This window comes from Watersipora subatra, chromosome 8 (assembly GCF_963576615.1).
Source record: "Watersipora subatra chromosome 8, tzWatSuba1.1, whole genome shotgun sequence".
NCBI classification, from domain to species: Eukaryota; Metazoa; Bryozoa; class Gymnolaemata; order Cheilostomatida; family Watersiporidae; genus Watersipora; species Watersipora subatra.
In genome coordinates this window covers 63,108,335-63,126,735 of record NC_088715.1, presented here as the reverse complement: position 1 = coordinate 63,126,735, position 18,401 = coordinate 63,108,335, and the positions used below count along the sequence as shown (strand labels likewise).

Below are 18,401 nucleotides of genomic sequence, written 5' to 3'. Positions count from 1 at the left end.
AGTAGTTGTAGCATGACTAGGTGCCTCATCGAAAAAGTGCATTGAACCATGAATGTTATAAATTAAACTTGGTATCCTTTGGTAAAAGGTGTGTTCATAAAGTTCTGTGGCAGGTCCTGCCACAGAGAAAACATTGACCTTTGGAATCCATACAACGTCCTAGCAGTTGTGCCACATGTACAAACACATCAAGAATTCTCTGAAAATCTCTGCTCATTTATGTTAAATATAGCAATTGTTGTAAAATTTTATCCTTTTCAAATATAAATTCATATTTGCGAAAAAGAAATAAGTCAATGATATAGATTTCAGTGAGAGACCTCTGTCCTACCAACTTCGGCATAAAATTCATGAATAAACAGTGTTTTTTGTACAAGTGCAGCATTGACATAGCAAAACAAGACCTCCATCCTCATCTGATTTGTTTCTGAACTTATTATTTCTATTAATTCTGTAATTCCTTGTTATAACTGAGAGACCTCTCTTGATATGTTCTTTAGAAGAAAATGACCAGTCAGTGGGAAGCACTCATTCTACCGAGTATAAGCAGGAGATGCTCTGCTCTAAGGTTACTGAAGATTCTACCTGCTGTGTTGAAAACCAACACATAAATCAGTTAAACTCTCAGCATGTCCAACCTTTGCCTAATGATGAACCTGCATTGGCAACAGAACTACCACATGGTCAGCAGCTGGTTGTCCGGGCTGAAGAAAAAGATTCTTCAGCACAAAGTTTAATAGAGAGACATATTCTGACCTGCCAAAGCCCCTTTTTTCTACCCGATTTCAACTCACAGACAGAGCCAACTCTGACGAGGATGTGGTAGGAATTTTCTATTCACATTTGAATGTTTTGGTTTCATAGAGTTATTTTATGAGTTCATCTGGCGACATCTGCATATAATATAAAATCCCAACTGGTGCAGTTGCTCACCATTCCAAGTTGTTATGTCTCTCTATAGTTCTGGAATGCTAAGGACTGCACATTATCCACCTGTTGAGTGAGAATGTGTGTTACTAGCATGAGCTACTTATTTGCTATTTGCAAACATTTACACTATGTTTTTATTCAGCAGCTTCTTTCACACTCACGCTCTACGTTCTACATAATATTTATCTAACTCAGATAAAGACAAGATATGAGTGTTCATAAATTTCATCAACACAAGCTTACAAAGCTGTTAGCTATGAATCAATTAATAAATTTGAAAAATATTTTTTCCAGACCGCTGTTAAAAGTATTAAAGCTGTTTATATCTGTTCAGTTCTCTCTGTGACATTGGAGATATTCATCAACATTTTTGTTACTTAATAATTTTCTAACTATTGTAGTGTGTAGGCTTCCAACCTGAGTTATCTGTGCTTGAATAGTCGGAGTTGTGTTATCAGTGTCAGGTGCTATCAATTTATTTGCTATATTAATAGCGTGGATGACTCCCCAAAATTCTGCTCAAAGGAGATGGTGAAAGTAGATCATGATCTCTTCGAAATATTAGAGAATATTATTGATGCTGGCCAGCGTAATATGGATCAGAGCCATGTTGATCAAATCGATACGGAAAAGATAAATGAGCAAGTGGTTGCAGGTGGAATGGTTTCTACTACTACTAAGATTTCTCTTGAGCTAGATGGAAAAGGCTCGGGTATTTATTTACAAGCACTTGTCTATGCTATTTTCCAAAAGTGCTTAATTTCTTTAGCTGTTTAAATGATCTTAAAAACTATTATATTGCAAGTGTGTTCACCAAAAGCTGCTTAGAAAAAGTTTTCTGTTGTAATATGTGAAAAGCAGTTTTTTTTACAAATTCAATATGATCTTGAAAGCTACTAGGCCATTATAGTTGTAGTATTTGTGTTCTTGCTGAAAAGACAAGTTTATGCAGCCAGTTAACCCGATTCCTGTTTTTTGGGAACCAACACCAGACGATTCATTGCTAAATTTTACTATTGTTTTAGGTTTATTTTCATACATTAGAGTGACAATTTAAGATGGGCTAACTCCACAACTATCATAATACTTTGGTTGATAACAGATTTGTCGGTATATCGTTGCACATTTTTAATGGGCAGTTTGTATTCAGAATTATTTGTTTGAGTTTCTCTGGAAATTTTAATTGCAGATGGTTTCTGCAAACAGAGGATTAATGAAATGTCCTAAAAGCCTATTCTACCCCATGAAAAATGCACTTGCAATCAGTTACTAGGCTGTGTATTTTTTCACTGTCGATACACCTTACATGAAACTTGTTTAGTAGGTTTTGCGAATGATGCAGTCGGGTTGCTTAACAACAGTTTCTCATAGTCACTAGTTAGGTAAGTTTATTATACTGGTTGATGTATTGTTGTAGTGAAAACTTTTGTCTGATGGCTTTGAAGTTGTGAAATCCTTCTGGTTTTGATAATGTATAACTGTCTTAAAAGTAACATGTAAATAAGAATATCAGACATTAATAGGCGTTCAAACAGTATTAATCGAGGCTGTGTATGTGAGGTGAGATGCAAGCAACTCGTCCCAAGAACTAAATAAAACTCCTTCCATGTTGTTTAATTAATGCAAGCACCTCATCATTCAGATACACTTTATTTTCTATATGAAATCTGTGAAAAAAATGTAATAAACAATTACTTGTTTTAATAGTTCCTTGGTTTATTAGATAGATTATATTCAAATCACAAATTTTCCAATATTTGATTTAGAATTTCAGCAAATATTGTATGCTACACCCGAAGCATCCAGCATACAATGTTCAAAGCTTTTCAAGCATCAGAGTCTCGTGATTGCGAGTGATGAGTTGAATAAAAATTAACGAAAATATAACAATAATGAAAAATGCGTAAGCTGAATAAATTTAAACTCCACCTATTATGTTAGAGTTAAGTTACAAGATACATTTTTATCCTTGCTTCTATCTATAAATCTATGCATCGCCAAGCCCATTAGCATGTCTACAAGATTACATAACAACAAAATACTTCTCTTATTAATTATAATCATACTAATCTGACTTTTTATGCATATTTTCGTTTTTTGTAAAGTTTTATAGTGTACATTTATTCAATGCTATTTGTAACTTCCTTCTTGCAGTATTTATTAAGAAGCTATGGTAGGAATAGAGCTGTTGTACAAATTAAACTCTGACCTTGACATATAAAGTTAATCCATCCTAATACCTGCTTACAAGGGGAACTGCGCAAATCTACACTGCTGTGTGATGAGAAACTGACTCATTTTTTTGAAAATTATTAAGGGGTACTATTGAAAATTTGCTCAGATTTTACATTTTGGAGTTGAAAAATTTGTAAGTTTAGGTTACTGTAGGCTAAGTGTAACTCTACGGGATATTTACTCCAGAATACAATATTTTTTAACTTTGTATGTCGAGGTTTTATTATATGCCAACCAATTTGTATGTTGAAGCGATTGTATGTCAAGGTTTGACTGTGTATGCTGACAATTATGTTTGGATGTTAGTCATGCCATTTTCCACCCTATGCTACATGTATATAGTTCTTGAATATCAATACGGGAAGTAGTATTTGATATTATTACTCTTGCTACTTCAAATCTTACCTAAATGGTGTCATCAGAATGAAGATATTGTCTTACGATCATCACCTACATGAATCTTTAATTTAACCAACTCTCAAATGTAGACGAGTCATTAAAATCTCCATCCCTTGGAGAGGAATTGATGAGACAAGCAAGTCCCTATATTGAAGAATATATGCAGGCGCAAGAGAAAGAGCGGGGACTACCTGACTCCTCGCAACAACAGACAAACGAAAAGGTTGGTATTTTGCTGTTTCACTACTAATTCCAATATGAATGTTTACTTATTTTTGTGTATGCACTTTGATGTTTCTGGTCTGGCCTTATTATGGCAAGACCAACTTGTCAGCAAATTTTAGCTGTCTAGCTCAATAGATATTCATGCCAGGGTTGGCCTGTTGTCCCGAGTGCTAGCTATGTTAACTTTGCTCCTTGTGTTTCTGACAAGCACAAGGAATATTAATTGTTCTTTGCATTATTCGCTTTTGATTCTGTTTGCAACGTGCTGACTCTCAGACAAACAATAAATCTGTACGGTTGATTTTTTTAAGGCGCAATCAACATACCTTATAAAGTACAAAGATTTGTGGGGAAATTACCAAATTACAACTAATTTCATATGAAACCAAATCTTTCTAGGCCTATAGTAGATTTTAGAACCATCCAAAGTGGTCTACGGAACATTACAGCAGCTGTTAACAGTGTATTCTTCCTGTAAATACAGTCAAACATGGATAACTCGAAGTTCAAGGGACCGAGCAAAACTGTTCGAATTATCAGAGCGTTCAAGTTATCAGAGCACTGTCACAAGTCCATATATTTACTTATTTATTAGTAGATACATGTACATATACAAACTATAATATAAATCAAAAGCACAAATGGCTTGTTTCAAATTAAATGCTTCTAATGTAAAGTTTAAAACGTTTTTATGAAAAAGTATAGAGATTTTTCTATCACTTGAGATTGGTTTGCTGTTTGAGGTGATGTTATTACCAGGACGTTTTTCAGATTGACATTGGCAAAACTTGATCGTTGTTGAAATGCTCAAAAGAAAAGACATTTTTTTTCTTTTGGGGTTTTACCCATGATCAATTTTGCCGTTTTTTCTTGAAGTTTATGCAAAGATTATCTTACTTTACCTGGGATTTGTTAAGAGCAACACTCCGAGGCAGTTCAATTAGAAGTTTTACGAGGTTTTACGTACATTCTATATCACTCACGTTTTTTTAATAGATACTTATTGAATGTACACACGTATTCTGTGTTTAGGTCAAACGATGAATAGTTTTTTGTAGCTCAGACAACGTTAAAGTTTAATTACAACAATTTTTAAGACGTTTTAAACATTCAACATTCCGACGTTGATTCAACACGGAATCAACGTCGGAAAACTATTCATCACGGGCTAGCTGGGTTACGCCGCGCACTCAAGGATTTTTGCCACGCACATACAAAACAAAAACAATATGCGATTTTTGTTTTGTATGTGCGTGGCGAAAATCCTTACGCGCGTGACCCGGCTAGCCCGTGCTACTCATCGTATAGCAGTATAAATCAAATTTCACCAAACCTTTAGAAAAGTCGTTGACAAAAATATTTTGCCGATGGTGGTAATAACGACGCTTATGAATTACGAAAAGATGAAGTTTACCTCTATGGCTTTGAATAAAGTGATTTTCTAAAGCGATAACAACCGTTTCGGTAGCCGTTGGGCAAAAAAACAGTTCGAATTAACAGTGTTGAGTTCGAGTTATCTATAGCAATTTATCATTACGTGGGAACGGACCAAAGGAAATGTTCGAATTAACCATATGTTCGAGCTATCCGTGGACGAGTTATCCATGTTTGACTGTATCATGTAGGACTGTCTAAAGATTCTAGTGAGTCATATTAGCTAATTGCCTTATGTAGACACCAACTAAAAGTACAGGAGATGACAGTACGGCTGGTGAAGCGATCCTAGCGGATATACAGGATATGCATAGAATGCTTGATGTGGTAGAAGGTCAGTTTTCATACAAGATGTTCTTAATTGTAGATGCTCTTTGTGTAGTGTTCTTTCAACCAATCATTTTTATTGTTAAGCATTGTGAAGCACGTAAGACTTTTTTGTTAGGATGAAATTGTTATTTTTTGTGTGCTTGCTTGACATTAACATTTTACTATGTAGCACTAGTTACGACTTTACAAAATTCTATTTTTTGCTGACAACTGGCAAATAACAAGATAAAATATTATTACTGTCTGCATACATACTGCGGACTGTAACAACGCTCCTGGCATACATCCTGCGGACAGTAATAATACTTCTGGCATGCATCCTGGAGACGGTAAACATAGAGATAACTCTAAGAGCTTTCTTGTTAACTTTCTAAAGTAGCATTTTCCTTTTCCTAGGTCTGTTTGTACTTGTTTCTTAGTATCAAACAAAGGATGTAAAAATTAGAAAATATCTGTGCATGTTTGGATTTTTGTAGCTGAGGAGGCTGCTAATGTTTCGCGCTTGACGGACCAAGCACCTGCCGAGAATGCCACATCTTTCAGGGAGGATCAAAATAGTAAGATTATATGATTGTATAGAGTTGAGCTCAGTACCAATTAACTTGATGGGAAACTTTACTGTAGAACACTATACATGTATATACACTTTATGTTTCAAAGATTCATGTTTATCACCCTCTGAAGTGTGCTTTTCCTGTAAGATTTATTCCTCGTAGAATCGATGATCCCACTAATGATCTTTCAATCAATGAAAACGGTACTATTCAAAGATTCCAAGTTGCTGCGATCAACAAACATTTTGTGTTAACTTTGAGTTTTGTAATTTTTATTGTAGTTATTCATGTTAGTTTACAGTGATGAAAATGGAATTTGGCATGGAAATTTGAAAAAAAGCTGTAAAATTTCGTTACTATTTACAACATTGGAGCGTTGTTGTCATTATAAACTGTTAAGGATAAACAATTGGAATAGGCTAACAGTATAAACGCACTGCAAGTCTTTGCTTGCGCTTTTGCATAGAGAGAGTGCTCTAGCCATGACGATAAAATGCTCATTTAAAGACTTGAGGCGAGATGTGGGTGCGCACCGGCTGACTTATTTTATATGGTAGCCAATCATGCAATAACTGATCTGTCTCAGCATGCCTGCCTCGTAGAAAAATAAATAAACCATTATTTGGTTCATTTACTTGCGCTACGCTTTAAAAAAGGGCACTGAAAGTATTAAATACAAAATTAAATAGAAGATTACAGATATTACAAATCAGTATGAAGAATGAAATAAATTATTTGTTATTTATGTTTGATTTCATCATTTCTTGGTACTGCAGCAGAACAAAACATAGCCAACTTACCATTGTTTAACTTGAGTGTTTCAGCAAGCACTGTTCAGTTGTTAAATTTCTCAGAAGTATTTTTTCTACTCAGCATGGGTTAGATGGTACAAAACCGGTCATCCATTTTAATAAGCCTTTCAATTTTACGTTGATAGAGAATCACAGTTGACCACGTTTCTTCATCGACTAAATAAGTAGCGAGGTAGAAGGCAATGTTTGTTTGCTGAAAATGAAGCGAGTTTGACAGACTCGCTCATACTTATCGCTATTAGAAACGTGTAAAATGCTCTTGGCAGTCTGTTAGTTTGTGAGACTTTTTGATTTCAATACATCAGTTAGCTAGAATTTAAACAATTTGATTGCTTGTAGTTTTCATAGCAGCGTGGAAACTTGTCTGCAATTATTTTTCAAAGGAATAATAAGTCTTACAAAGGATATCTTCGAAGCATCATAATAAAGTGAATAAGCATAGCAACAAACAACTACAGCATGACAAAAGGGATTGGTGCTCTGTCTTTAACAGATTTGATCTAACAACTCCTATCCTATTGTAGATTTTCACTTTCGGTGACCAGTAGTATTCCCTCAGCAGTTTCTTGGTGCGAAAAAACCATTATTTGTTGGGGCAAAGATTCTCATTAACAGATACTTGATTCTGTTTAATGCATCCCTGAATCTGAAAGCCTACCGAAGACTTCAGATACTTACATACAGTGAAACATGGATAACTTGCCCTCGGATATAGCGAACACATGGTTAACTCGAATGGATTCGCTTGGTCCGTTCCCACGCAATGATAAATGGCTCTATATAACTCGAACTCAACACTGTTAATTCGAACTGTTTTTTGCCCAATGACTACTGAAACGGTTGCTATCGCTTTAGAAAATCACTTTATTCCAAGCCATAGAGGTAAACCTCAACTTTTCGTAATTTATAAGCGTCGTTATTACAACCATCGGCAAAATTTTTTGTCAACGACCTTTCTAAAGGTTTGGTGAAATTTGATTTATACCAAACATCCGCGTAGCGATCGCCCTTCGGAAGCGAGGTAAAGTGAGGTAATCTTTGCATAAACTTCAAGAAAAATCGGCAAAATTGATCGTGGGTAAAACGCTCAAAAGAAAAAGATGTCTTTTCTTTTGAGCATTTCAACAACGATCAAGTTTTGCCAATGTCAATCTAAAAAACGTCCTGGCAATAACATCACCTCAAACAACAAACCAATCTCAAGTGATAGAAAAATCTCTATACTTTTTGATAAAAACGTTTTAAACTTTACATTAGAAGCATTTAATTTGAAACAAGCCATTTGTGCTTTTGATTTATATTATAGATTGTATATGTACATGTATCTACTAATAAATAAGTAAATATATGGACTTGTGACAGTGCTCTGATAACTTGAATGCTCTGATAATTCGAACACTTTTGCTCGGTCCCTTGAAGTTTGAGTTATCCGAGTTTCACTGTATATCATTAAAGCAAATACATTATACAAAACTTTCAACTAAATAAAATATTAGGAACTAATTTATGTGTACGAAGCTAAGCGAATAAAGTATCAAAAAGAAGTTTTTCTTATAGGTTTATGATAAAGGTGGGCATGGTTGTAGCCTTGGTGATATTGGGGACTGACAGCGTATAGGAAGTGGTGATATTAGAGACTGACAGCGTATAGGAAATGGTGATATTGGGGACTGACAGCGTATAGGAAGTGGTGATATTAGAGACTAACAGTAGGAAGTGGTGATATTAGAGACTGACAGTGTGTAGGAAGTGGTGGTATTAGAGACTGACAGTGCGTAGGAAGTGGTGATATTGGAGACTGACAGTGAGTAGGAAGTGGTGATATTAGAGACTGACAGTGTGTAGGAAGTGGTGATATTAAAGACTGACAGTGAGTAGGAAGTGGTGATATTGAAGACTGACAGTGCGTAGGAAGTGGTGATATTGGAGACTGACAGTGAGTAGGAAGTGGTGATATTAGAGACTGACAGTGAGTAGGAAGTGGTGATATTAGAGACTGACAGTGAGTAGGAAGTGGTGATATTAGAGACTGACAGTGCGTAGGAAGTGGTGATATTAGAGACTGACAGTGCGTAGGAAGTGGTGATATTGGAGACTGACAGTGTATAGAAAGTGGTGATATTAGAGACTGACAGTGTGTAGGAAGTGGTGATATTGGAAACTGACAGTGAGTAGGAAGTGGTGATATTAGAGACTGACAGTGTGTAGGCGATACTGATACCTGCAGAGCTAGTCTAAACTGGCCTACTTGAATTTTAAATTGTTGTAGCTTGTTCGTGTTATGTTGTTTTAATGAGTAATATAAATTTAAATTTTACTTTCAACTGTCACCTCCAGCCTCTCTACTTTTGCTTTCTTTAGGCTTTCTTTCACATCACGTTCCTTTACAGTTTCTCATGATAGCTACTAGACAACTCTGTGAAACTCGGTGCTTTATTTCAAGATGTACTTCAATGACTTCTGTTTAAATTTAAAGAGAGACCGAACACAATTTTCTGATGAAGGCCAACTTTTACCCTATTTGTTTTGTGCAATTTACTACGTTTAACAAGATATAAATTATTTCTCACAACAGATAAATACTCAGAATAGTATTTTAAAAACAAAAAATGCCCAAGCATTCACATATAACTGAGTACGGAAGCTTTTTTCAACTGCATATTTGGCAAAAATCGTATAGATAACGTCATTGCATAAATCAGTGTGAAACGGACTCGCCACTGGGAACACTGATTCTCAATCAATCGTCCAATCACGAGACACGTAGCGTTTGGCTTGATTCGTCATTATCTAATGTGATGGAGACCGCACGTACCCCGCAATTGTGACAACCCGGAAACAAGTGCACATATAGAACACGTTCTATGATCATCATTACTAATATGTATGGCTCAAAAATTTCAACTATAATTTATTTCTATCGTTCTTTTATTACGTTCACAATACAAAGGCTAAATGACTCACTGCTAAAACAACTACTCCTTGCTCGTCTACGGGTACCTTGAAAAAAAATTGAAAAGTTATTCTTTCTTGCGTTGCTTCCTACATAATGTTGCCTGATCCAAATGGGAGTAGAATCAGAAGATGATGATCAGAATGACACAGATGAAGTGGAGCTTTTTATTATGAATGAAGGAGGTTAATGTAAGTTCAGTTGTGAGTTGAGAAAAATATAGTTTTTAGAAGTATTTTAACTGAATCTGACAGCATATTTACTTAGCTGATGTGAATGTCTTGTACAGTTAATAATTGATTTTAACAAAATAATACAATCATAATGTATGGTTTGATGAATAATTATATTTCAATCATTTGACTTGCGCCATGACATAAAAACACCACATTTAACAGTTTACGTTACATAAATCTAAATCAGTTATACAAAGAACAACATATTTATAATTTGAATAGCTTGTTATATTAATTTTATCAAAACGATACCTCATATAAAACCAAGGATTGGGTATAACTTTTATGTGAATCTTGACTTGTGCATTTCTATTGCTGTTCTACCATCTGGTTTTGTAAGATGTTTTGAAAGTGGAGCTGCTCTGTCCTGCAATCCATATATTTCTATTTATTCACAATATAACTATTATCTACATGTAGAGCAATTAAAAGTATAACAAATTGGTTGAAATTTTTGTGTGTGTTATACCATCATCATACTAATTTCAGAATGTCGCACAGTACAGTGTTAGGGTAATTTAAGACTGCATGGTGACTGTATGTTCATGCATTATTCTGCAGACTGTTTGACAGTGACTAATTGAACCAACATCTTGGCGCAAAATGTTCTTTTAATACATTGCAGTTTAGGTATGACTTACTGCAGGTACTTTTGGAGTTGATCCCATAGATTTCTTACAGAAAATCTTTAAAAGCTCTCTTCGAAATTCAAACGTCTTTCCAGCCTGTTCATTTCTTGTGCGAAAGCCTTTAGCTTCTTTATAGTAATATACTGTCATCTTCAGTTCCCCAGCGCTATCTTTAATAAATAATTTAAAATAATTAAAATTTAACGCCAGTTATTAGTTGTGTTAATACAATTTCTGCATAAATTTATCTTTAATGTTGTTCAAGCTGTAAAAGTAGTATCCCTGCTGAAGAGTAGTATAATCCATATAAAATTTTATTGTAGATATAGCTTACCAGTCAGAACTTCTCTTCCCACATTTGTGTTGTGATCTGTCTCTGCTAGTTTGATTCTCGTAAAATATTCTGAGGGATCAAAGTCTATTCGCTTTGGTGCATAACTTAATATGAGGCTGTGGAGGTTTTCTGAAGCACCAGTGTGTTGACCATGGTTCAACAAACGCAATGTGTTTAGCAGTCTCGCTTACCCTAACGCATCACAAAGGACTTTGTGCCCTGCACTTCTTGGAATTAACCATTTCACCTTTCTTTCCATTTCGCTGTAAACATATCAAATTATTCGTTGTTATTTTTCAATATATTATAAATCCGCAAAGCTTTTGTTTATTCAAATGTCAATCAGCTGCAGAATATTTACCATTTGTACAATCTCTGTTTAGTATTATGCAATAAATGACTACATCTTCTTATATCACAAACCAAAGGCATTGTAAGTGATATATAAAATATTATATTACACATTTGCCTGTGCTTTGTTATTTCTGAATATATTATTAGATTCAACATACAGCTTTCATGCCAACATTGGGTGCAAATAATATATTTTTTCTTCACTCACGAACCAATTGGTTCATGAGAGCAGTGGATGAACTTGTCGTGTCCTGGAAAGCTCCTATGAATATTAGTGATATGGTATTTTATGCTAAGTACCATCTCAACCAATAGCTCAGCATCGCCTTTACATTGAACCGCCGAATACCACGCATGGTTCTTTATTTCTTTTATCCAAGGAGCAACTCTTTTTGATCTCTGCGCACACATGCTCTAGTCAGATTTTTGGCCAGATTCTTGGTCCAATGCCATACATCCTATCAAAAAATTACATATAAATACCACTAAAGTTAATACGTTTGAATTGCTTCTAAACGATTACCTACAGTGTCATCACCACCACTACCACAAACACTATCACCATAACCACTATCTACCACCATCACCAACACACACTAACACTACACATAGTTAAATAGTTATACCTGATTGTAAGTATAGGCTAATCACTTCAAGCGATCTGTAAAGCTTATATTAGTAATGGTAGCATGAATATAAAAATAGTAATGCAATCCAAATTTTATGATTATATTAGCCATGTATTTTATGAACAATTAGGGCATTTCTGACAATCCAGACCGAACAGAAAATTTAAATTCCCTGACCAACTTTTACTCAGTTAGCCAAGTTAATTCAAGTTAGTCAGGTTAAAATCAAACATATGAAACTCAGCCTGAGTCTCATTGTCACTCAGTCATATTAAATCATTGCTTTGTACTCATGTACAGTACTAAATATTTTTAATTATTATATTTATTAATTTTTATTATAAAACTACTATATTGGTTACAAATTTTTATTTAAAATTATTTATAAATTAATTACAGTTGAAGTTTTCCTGTTCGATGATGCCCTCTTGCTGTATGGTACAACACCATTAGGGAATGGACCTTCTCTCTTTCTCTCCCTTAATCTTGTGGTTGTCCCAAATTTTTCAGAATAAAGCTGGCTCTCATGGACGTGCCTAATGCACACGACCGCACTAGCAGGTAGTCTGCGAAAAATTAAATCGGCACGCTTTGCCTTAGACAGCCATAATTTTGCAAATTCTGGCGACTGGGATACAGGCACTCTAAAAATGTTATGCCACGATTTCTATAGTGTCAGATTCGCAATTGGCAAAGAGGCATCTACCCATTGTAACTAACTGATTGTGGCTAAACAAAAAATTAAATGCGTTGAACTTTATCTCGTTAAGAAATAAGTAAAGAAATTGTTACCGGAAACGGGCGCATTGAGAATCAGTGATGTCCCGAGGTAAATGCACCAAAATATATTTTCAACTTCAACTTGCTAAACTAGTAAAAATAACTGCTAAAATTTTGTTTCGCATTCAATTAACATAGTATTATGCATTACCAACCACATAAAACATTCTTAAAGTTATGTGTTTGCTTTCATTTTAAGTTTTCTTCTTATTCTACTGCTTTTACTAATCCTCTGTAATCCATCGTAGTAAGCTTAACAAAGACAGGTGTTGAGGGCTGTATAATATTGTTCAAATGCAGCTTAAGCGAACAGTCTGAAGAACTGCATGCATATTTTCTTATTTACAAAACTGCATTGTTTTTGAAAATAAGAAAACTTCAGAGGTCATGTATTAATCACTTCGGCAGATATTTGTTTACATTTTACATCAGGTAATGAGAATTTGTATGTTTAAGAAATCATGAGTTTTATAATACTATTATAGTCGCTCACTAATTTCAATTTGTAACTTGATGAACTTGTCACCCTTGGACAAGTTGTTTGATTAAATGTGGACAATTTGCTTGATTAAATCTGTCCCATAAATAAAGCTTTATTTTTTATTCTTAACAGCATCAGCTAGCAGTGGTTCATCCATTAGAAGAACAAGAAAGAAAGGCAAGGAAACTAGGAGATTTCGTGGAAGGCTCTACAGTGATGATTGTAAGTATTGTATGAGATAAGTGCCCTTGTCAAGTAGTCAATAGTTGGGATCTACTTGAGAATTCGGTTTCCTTGCACTTGTGGCACTATAAATTGTCGTGGTTTTAGTTGCATATTTAGCAACAGGTTGTTTTTTATATTTTTTTTCATCTGTGTGCAGCTGATTATTCTGTAAATGTGTCACTGTTTGTTTTAGCTGGGGAAGAAGAGGAAACAAGCCTTCAGCAAAATTCAGGTAAGCTTGCATATTTTGCACTGTAGGTGAAGTTGTATACCAGTTACTGAGTGCTGGTCCCTAAACTAGCGCAGCTGGCCTGAAGTGTCTGCCATTTTTAGCATACAAGCGGGACTAGTTGTTCCACTAAACACTATATTCAAGGAGTGGCTCAACACTAGAAAACACCTCGCTTGTATGTTTATATCTTTATTATATCCCGTATCAGTTGGAAATTAGGCAGCCTGCTAGGTATATCTTCAACACAAGGTCCTATAGCTACCATTTTCTATTACAGTCTTATTGAGTCTTAGTCTACAGCGAATTGGCCTAAATCGACTTCACATTTCCTGCATGCGTGTAAGAGTATACAATAATGAGTTTATATATAATGCTCATGGAAATATTTAAAATTTATTCTTAATTCTTTCCTTGCCATAGATGTTTGTTTTTTGTTGAAACTTTATGCGCAGAAAATCAAGAAGGAGTTATTCTAGAACATTTCCTGTCCCTCTAGTTGCAGCAGCCACTAATGTTTCAACCACGTCCAGCGAAAAAGGGTCTGAGAATTCCACAGGTGTCAAAGCAGATTGGAATAGCAAGTCCATAACGAGTGTGTAGCTAATATCCGTATATTGTTAATCATGATAATAGTTTGAATTTACTTCTGAGAATTCTAAGCAATGACTAGAGGAATCTGTATTCAACTGTATTTCTATTACTGACAGTAGCCAATCACAATCAATTGCTTTTTGATACAAGTGGTTATTATTATCTGATTTAAATGTGCAGTGCGGATCAGCTGTGCTTGTCAAAGCAAAATTTTGAGGTTGAGAATTGCTTCAAATTTTAATGTTATGCAGAATCCTTATGTGTGGATAATTTGCGGATCAACATATGCTTGATACAAGAAAGGCATATGAGTTTGCCTGTTGGTGACGCATTTTATTGGTTTAGTATAACATACTCTATGCATAGGTTTGTCTTCTTTCCCTCACATCTACAGGTGATGATAGCTCGGTTGTCAGAATCGCAAGAAGTAAACGCCCGAAAGCCCTAAGGTTTCATCAGATAATACGTAGTGATGGGTGTAAGTGATATTTGACCAAATACTCGTCTCACTTTATCCATGTCAGAGTTTTTGCTTGATTTAATCTCTATAATTATGATCCGATTAAGGCCTGCTTTCTTTCTTATTGTCTTCCTTTTTGGTCGTAGTGAAATGATTTTACGTCGAAATTTAATTTTGCTTTTTCAGCTGGTGAAGAAGATAAGAGACGTGGTAAGAAAGTTTCATGTAAGTTTATTCTTCTATTTACATACATTTTTGATGCAATTGTGTTACATGTCCACAACACTTTGATGCAATTGTGTTACATGTCCATATCACTTTGATGCAATTGTGTTACATGTCCATATCACTTTGATGCAATTGTGTTACTTTGTAGTTTCGCTTTGTTTTTTTTGTAGATTCGCTTAATGTATGATTACTAAATTTTTATCAATTTTTGTGGTGCATGTTTTCAATATACACCACAATATACACAATATAGACAATATGTACAATGTATTTACAATATGTTTACAGTATACACAATATATTGCTGAAGTTTGTGGTGCATGTTTTCAATATACATGTAGTTCTGAAGTCTCAAGCTGATTGGACAATTAGCTCTTAGAATATTGTCAAAATCCTGAGGACATTTCTAACCAATCGAGAAATAAAAAATGGCTGCCGACGGAACATTAGTTCTTTCTGTACTTCTATCCTACCGATAATCTAACTTTAGTGGCTTTATGCGATATACATTTGCAGTGCAATTCCAACGTTTCAAGTCGATTTGAATATTACTTTTTGAGATATTGCTGGAGTACCGAGAACATCGCTGATCACCCGAGAACTGAAAAATGGCTGACGCCAGAACATTAGTTTTTAATGAAATACTTGTTGAAATTCATAGTAGCCTAATGGAGATGAAAAATAGACAAAACTAGAAAGCTTCTTTTCCTCAGCAGCTTTGCACTAAAACTTCGTTTTTTGTTCATAAAAAAGTTGCACACTACAGTATATCAGGCTAGGTGTACATAAACCATTATGTTTCTTCAGTTATACCTACTTCTAAAGCATAGCATCTTTGAAATAGTGTAAACAAATTTAAATAACATGATTTTTGTTTTTTTTTATTGAGTTTTACAAACTTAAAGGTTTAAAATGATATTAAGTGCAAAAGGAATTGTGCTACCCTGAGTGCTTTCAAAGTCAATGGAAAGTTCTTAATACAGCTTAGGATCAGGGGACTTGCTTGTGCATGTATATAAGGTTAGGTTTCAAAGTGTCAAACCTGACATCAACATCTAGGTACTCCTGACATCAACATCTAGGTACTCCTTGCATTGAGACCTTTTATTTTGCAGCTCATGTACGTGTTAATTAGCTGATTGGTTACTATCGTCACCACCATACTTTCACTAAAATACAAACGTATCTCTGTCTATGTTCCTGTGTGATTGTGCAGCATCGATACCAATAGACCAGAATTTGTCAATTCAAAATCACAACAGATAGTTTATAAGTGATACAGTTTATAATTCTGTTCTTTAGCAGTTACAGGTTGTGCGAGCTCTACTGTATGATTTTTTGGCATGGACTCACAAACAATCAAAAGCTTTTAACATTTCATTCAGTTCATATTTATCTGATTTGAACAGCAAAAGTAGTACAATATTTTAAAAGTCAGAATCTAGTTAATGGCAAAAATGTCTCAAAATAATGTTACTAGTTTTACACCAAAATAATTAATATAACACAGGTTTAAATCATTCATTTGTTTGTTATACATATTGTCTTTGTCTCCTCAGCTTTTTGCCTGTTAATAGAAGAAAGTTAAAAAAAGGTTGCTATATCATTTTCCTCCATTAGATGGATATATTCCCAAGGATCTGGCTAATGCTGGTGGTTTACACTAGCATGTTTGCATGTGTAACCGATCATATGCCACCCTCGCTCTACGCGTAGAGAATCTACATATTAAATTAGTTTTTTACAGAACACTTGTTTGATAAAAGTCATGAAATACTTCCTAGATGGAAGAATGCAGAACATTAAACTTTGGAAAAATCTTACATGGCGATTTTTATGACATTTTTATTGGGCTCACCTCTCTCCCCGGTGTCTTGTCTGATGCCAATTGTGCAGAAGAGTAAAAGCGTTCTTATTTTTCTTACTGTAGTAGTTGCCAATATTTTAGCTGTCTCAGACCAGGCTCATGCTGAGAACTCTACAAGTCTTGAAGAAGATGCAAATAGTAAGTCTATTATACATAATTATATGGTCTAAAATCATATCTACCAAACAGACATTCACATTCATTTTAACCATGAAGAGCCATATTCTTCTTTTTTGTGTAGCTGTTAATTAACTGCAGTGTGATACAAGAGGCTGATATTGTTTCATCCAAACTTGTCAATTCACAACTCTAATACAGCTCGTCAACTGATCTTTTGTAGATTTTCAAATGTTGTAGTTTTGTTGTTATTAAAACTTTAATAACACATAAGTTTTTCTTTTGTCACGAGGTAACTATTATAATAAATGTTTTTTCGCTCCAATATATCTCATGGATTTTGTCTTTTTTCTTTAGCTACAGCTGATGACAGTTCCGTTATCAGAATCACAAGAAAGAAAATCGCAAAAGCCCAAAAGTGCCGCGGGAGACTGTATAGTGATAGTTGTAAGTGATATATGACAAATCATCTTAATGTGTGATTTTTTGTCAGAGCTATATTTGGTTTAATACTCATGTTTTTCTTTTATCTAAACTGGAAGAGTTCACAGCTAATGGTTTCTTTGTTTTTTTTCTATGTTTTTGTCTTACAAGTTAATCATGTCCATTGTAGCTGATGAGGAAGAAAGAACCTTTGCTAAGCAATACTCAAGTAAGTTTGCACTCTACATATCTAACCATTCTGTCAGTTATACCAGTTGTAGCAGTAGTTGTAGCTTATAGTTTTACCATGGTTATCTCTTTCATTGTACCAGGCTGTGGCATTAACACCAGTTTATGTTTGAACTATCAATTTTACAATGTATTTAAACATCAGAGTCTCATCATGATTAAAATCTCGTGATCAACCACATGTGGACTAAGCTTTAAATTATTACTAAACATTTGTTTGAGTTGTAAAAAGCTTTGTTCTTTGTTTAACTTGTTCGTGATATTTTTATAGCATTAAATATTCTTCTATGTCTAAATTTTTAAAATCAGAAGTATTACTTCACCCTGCTAAGCTGATTAAAAAATAGGTGAGAACTAGAATTTTTAGAATTGCGAGTTTTAGTTGTTTCTTGTTTTAAATGAACATGGATATTTTTATAGAAATGTTTTGATCCAAAGCCCTTATTTAAATTATATCGGTCTATTTTTCAGTTTTTTCACTCATTCTGACCCAACTACATGTATATGGTCTTGAAACTAGTTATATGGTCACTATTTGGAGCCTTTCCAGCATTTTATTTTGTTTCAAAAGAGCTCTAAAACATAGTTTTAAAAGATTTTATCACAATGAAGGGAACATCATTTTTAATGAATGATAACAGATGACTGCTATGGTTGCCAAACAAGCTTTTAAGAACTTACAATGCTAAATCAT

At 34.5% G+C, this 18,401-nt stretch overlaps 1 protein-coding gene across 1 annotated transcript in view; it reads left to right on the top strand.

The window, feature by feature from the left end:
• Window positions 1-18,401, top strand: part of LOC137402830 (streptococcal hemagglutinin-like) — a 46,452-nt gene that overhangs the window by 12,578 nt on the left and 15,473 nt on the right. The window contains exons 9-17 of the mRNA XM_068089339.1: window positions 501-822; window positions 1,425-1,642; window positions 3,654-3,787; window positions 5,464-5,557; window positions 6,030-6,110; window positions 13,448-13,537; window positions 13,734-13,772; window positions 17,000-17,056; window positions 17,649-17,687. Of these exons, the coding sequence (XP_067945440.1) occupies window positions 501-822; window positions 1,425-1,642; window positions 3,654-3,787; window positions 5,464-5,557; window positions 6,030-6,110; window positions 13,448-13,537; window positions 13,734-13,772; window positions 17,000-17,056; window positions 17,649-17,687 (1,074 nt within the window). The remainder of the gene's footprint in view (window positions 1-500; window positions 823-1,424; window positions 1,643-3,653; window positions 3,788-5,463; window positions 5,558-6,029; window positions 6,111-13,447; window positions 13,538-13,733; window positions 13,773-16,999; window positions 17,057-17,648; window positions 17,688-18,401) is intronic.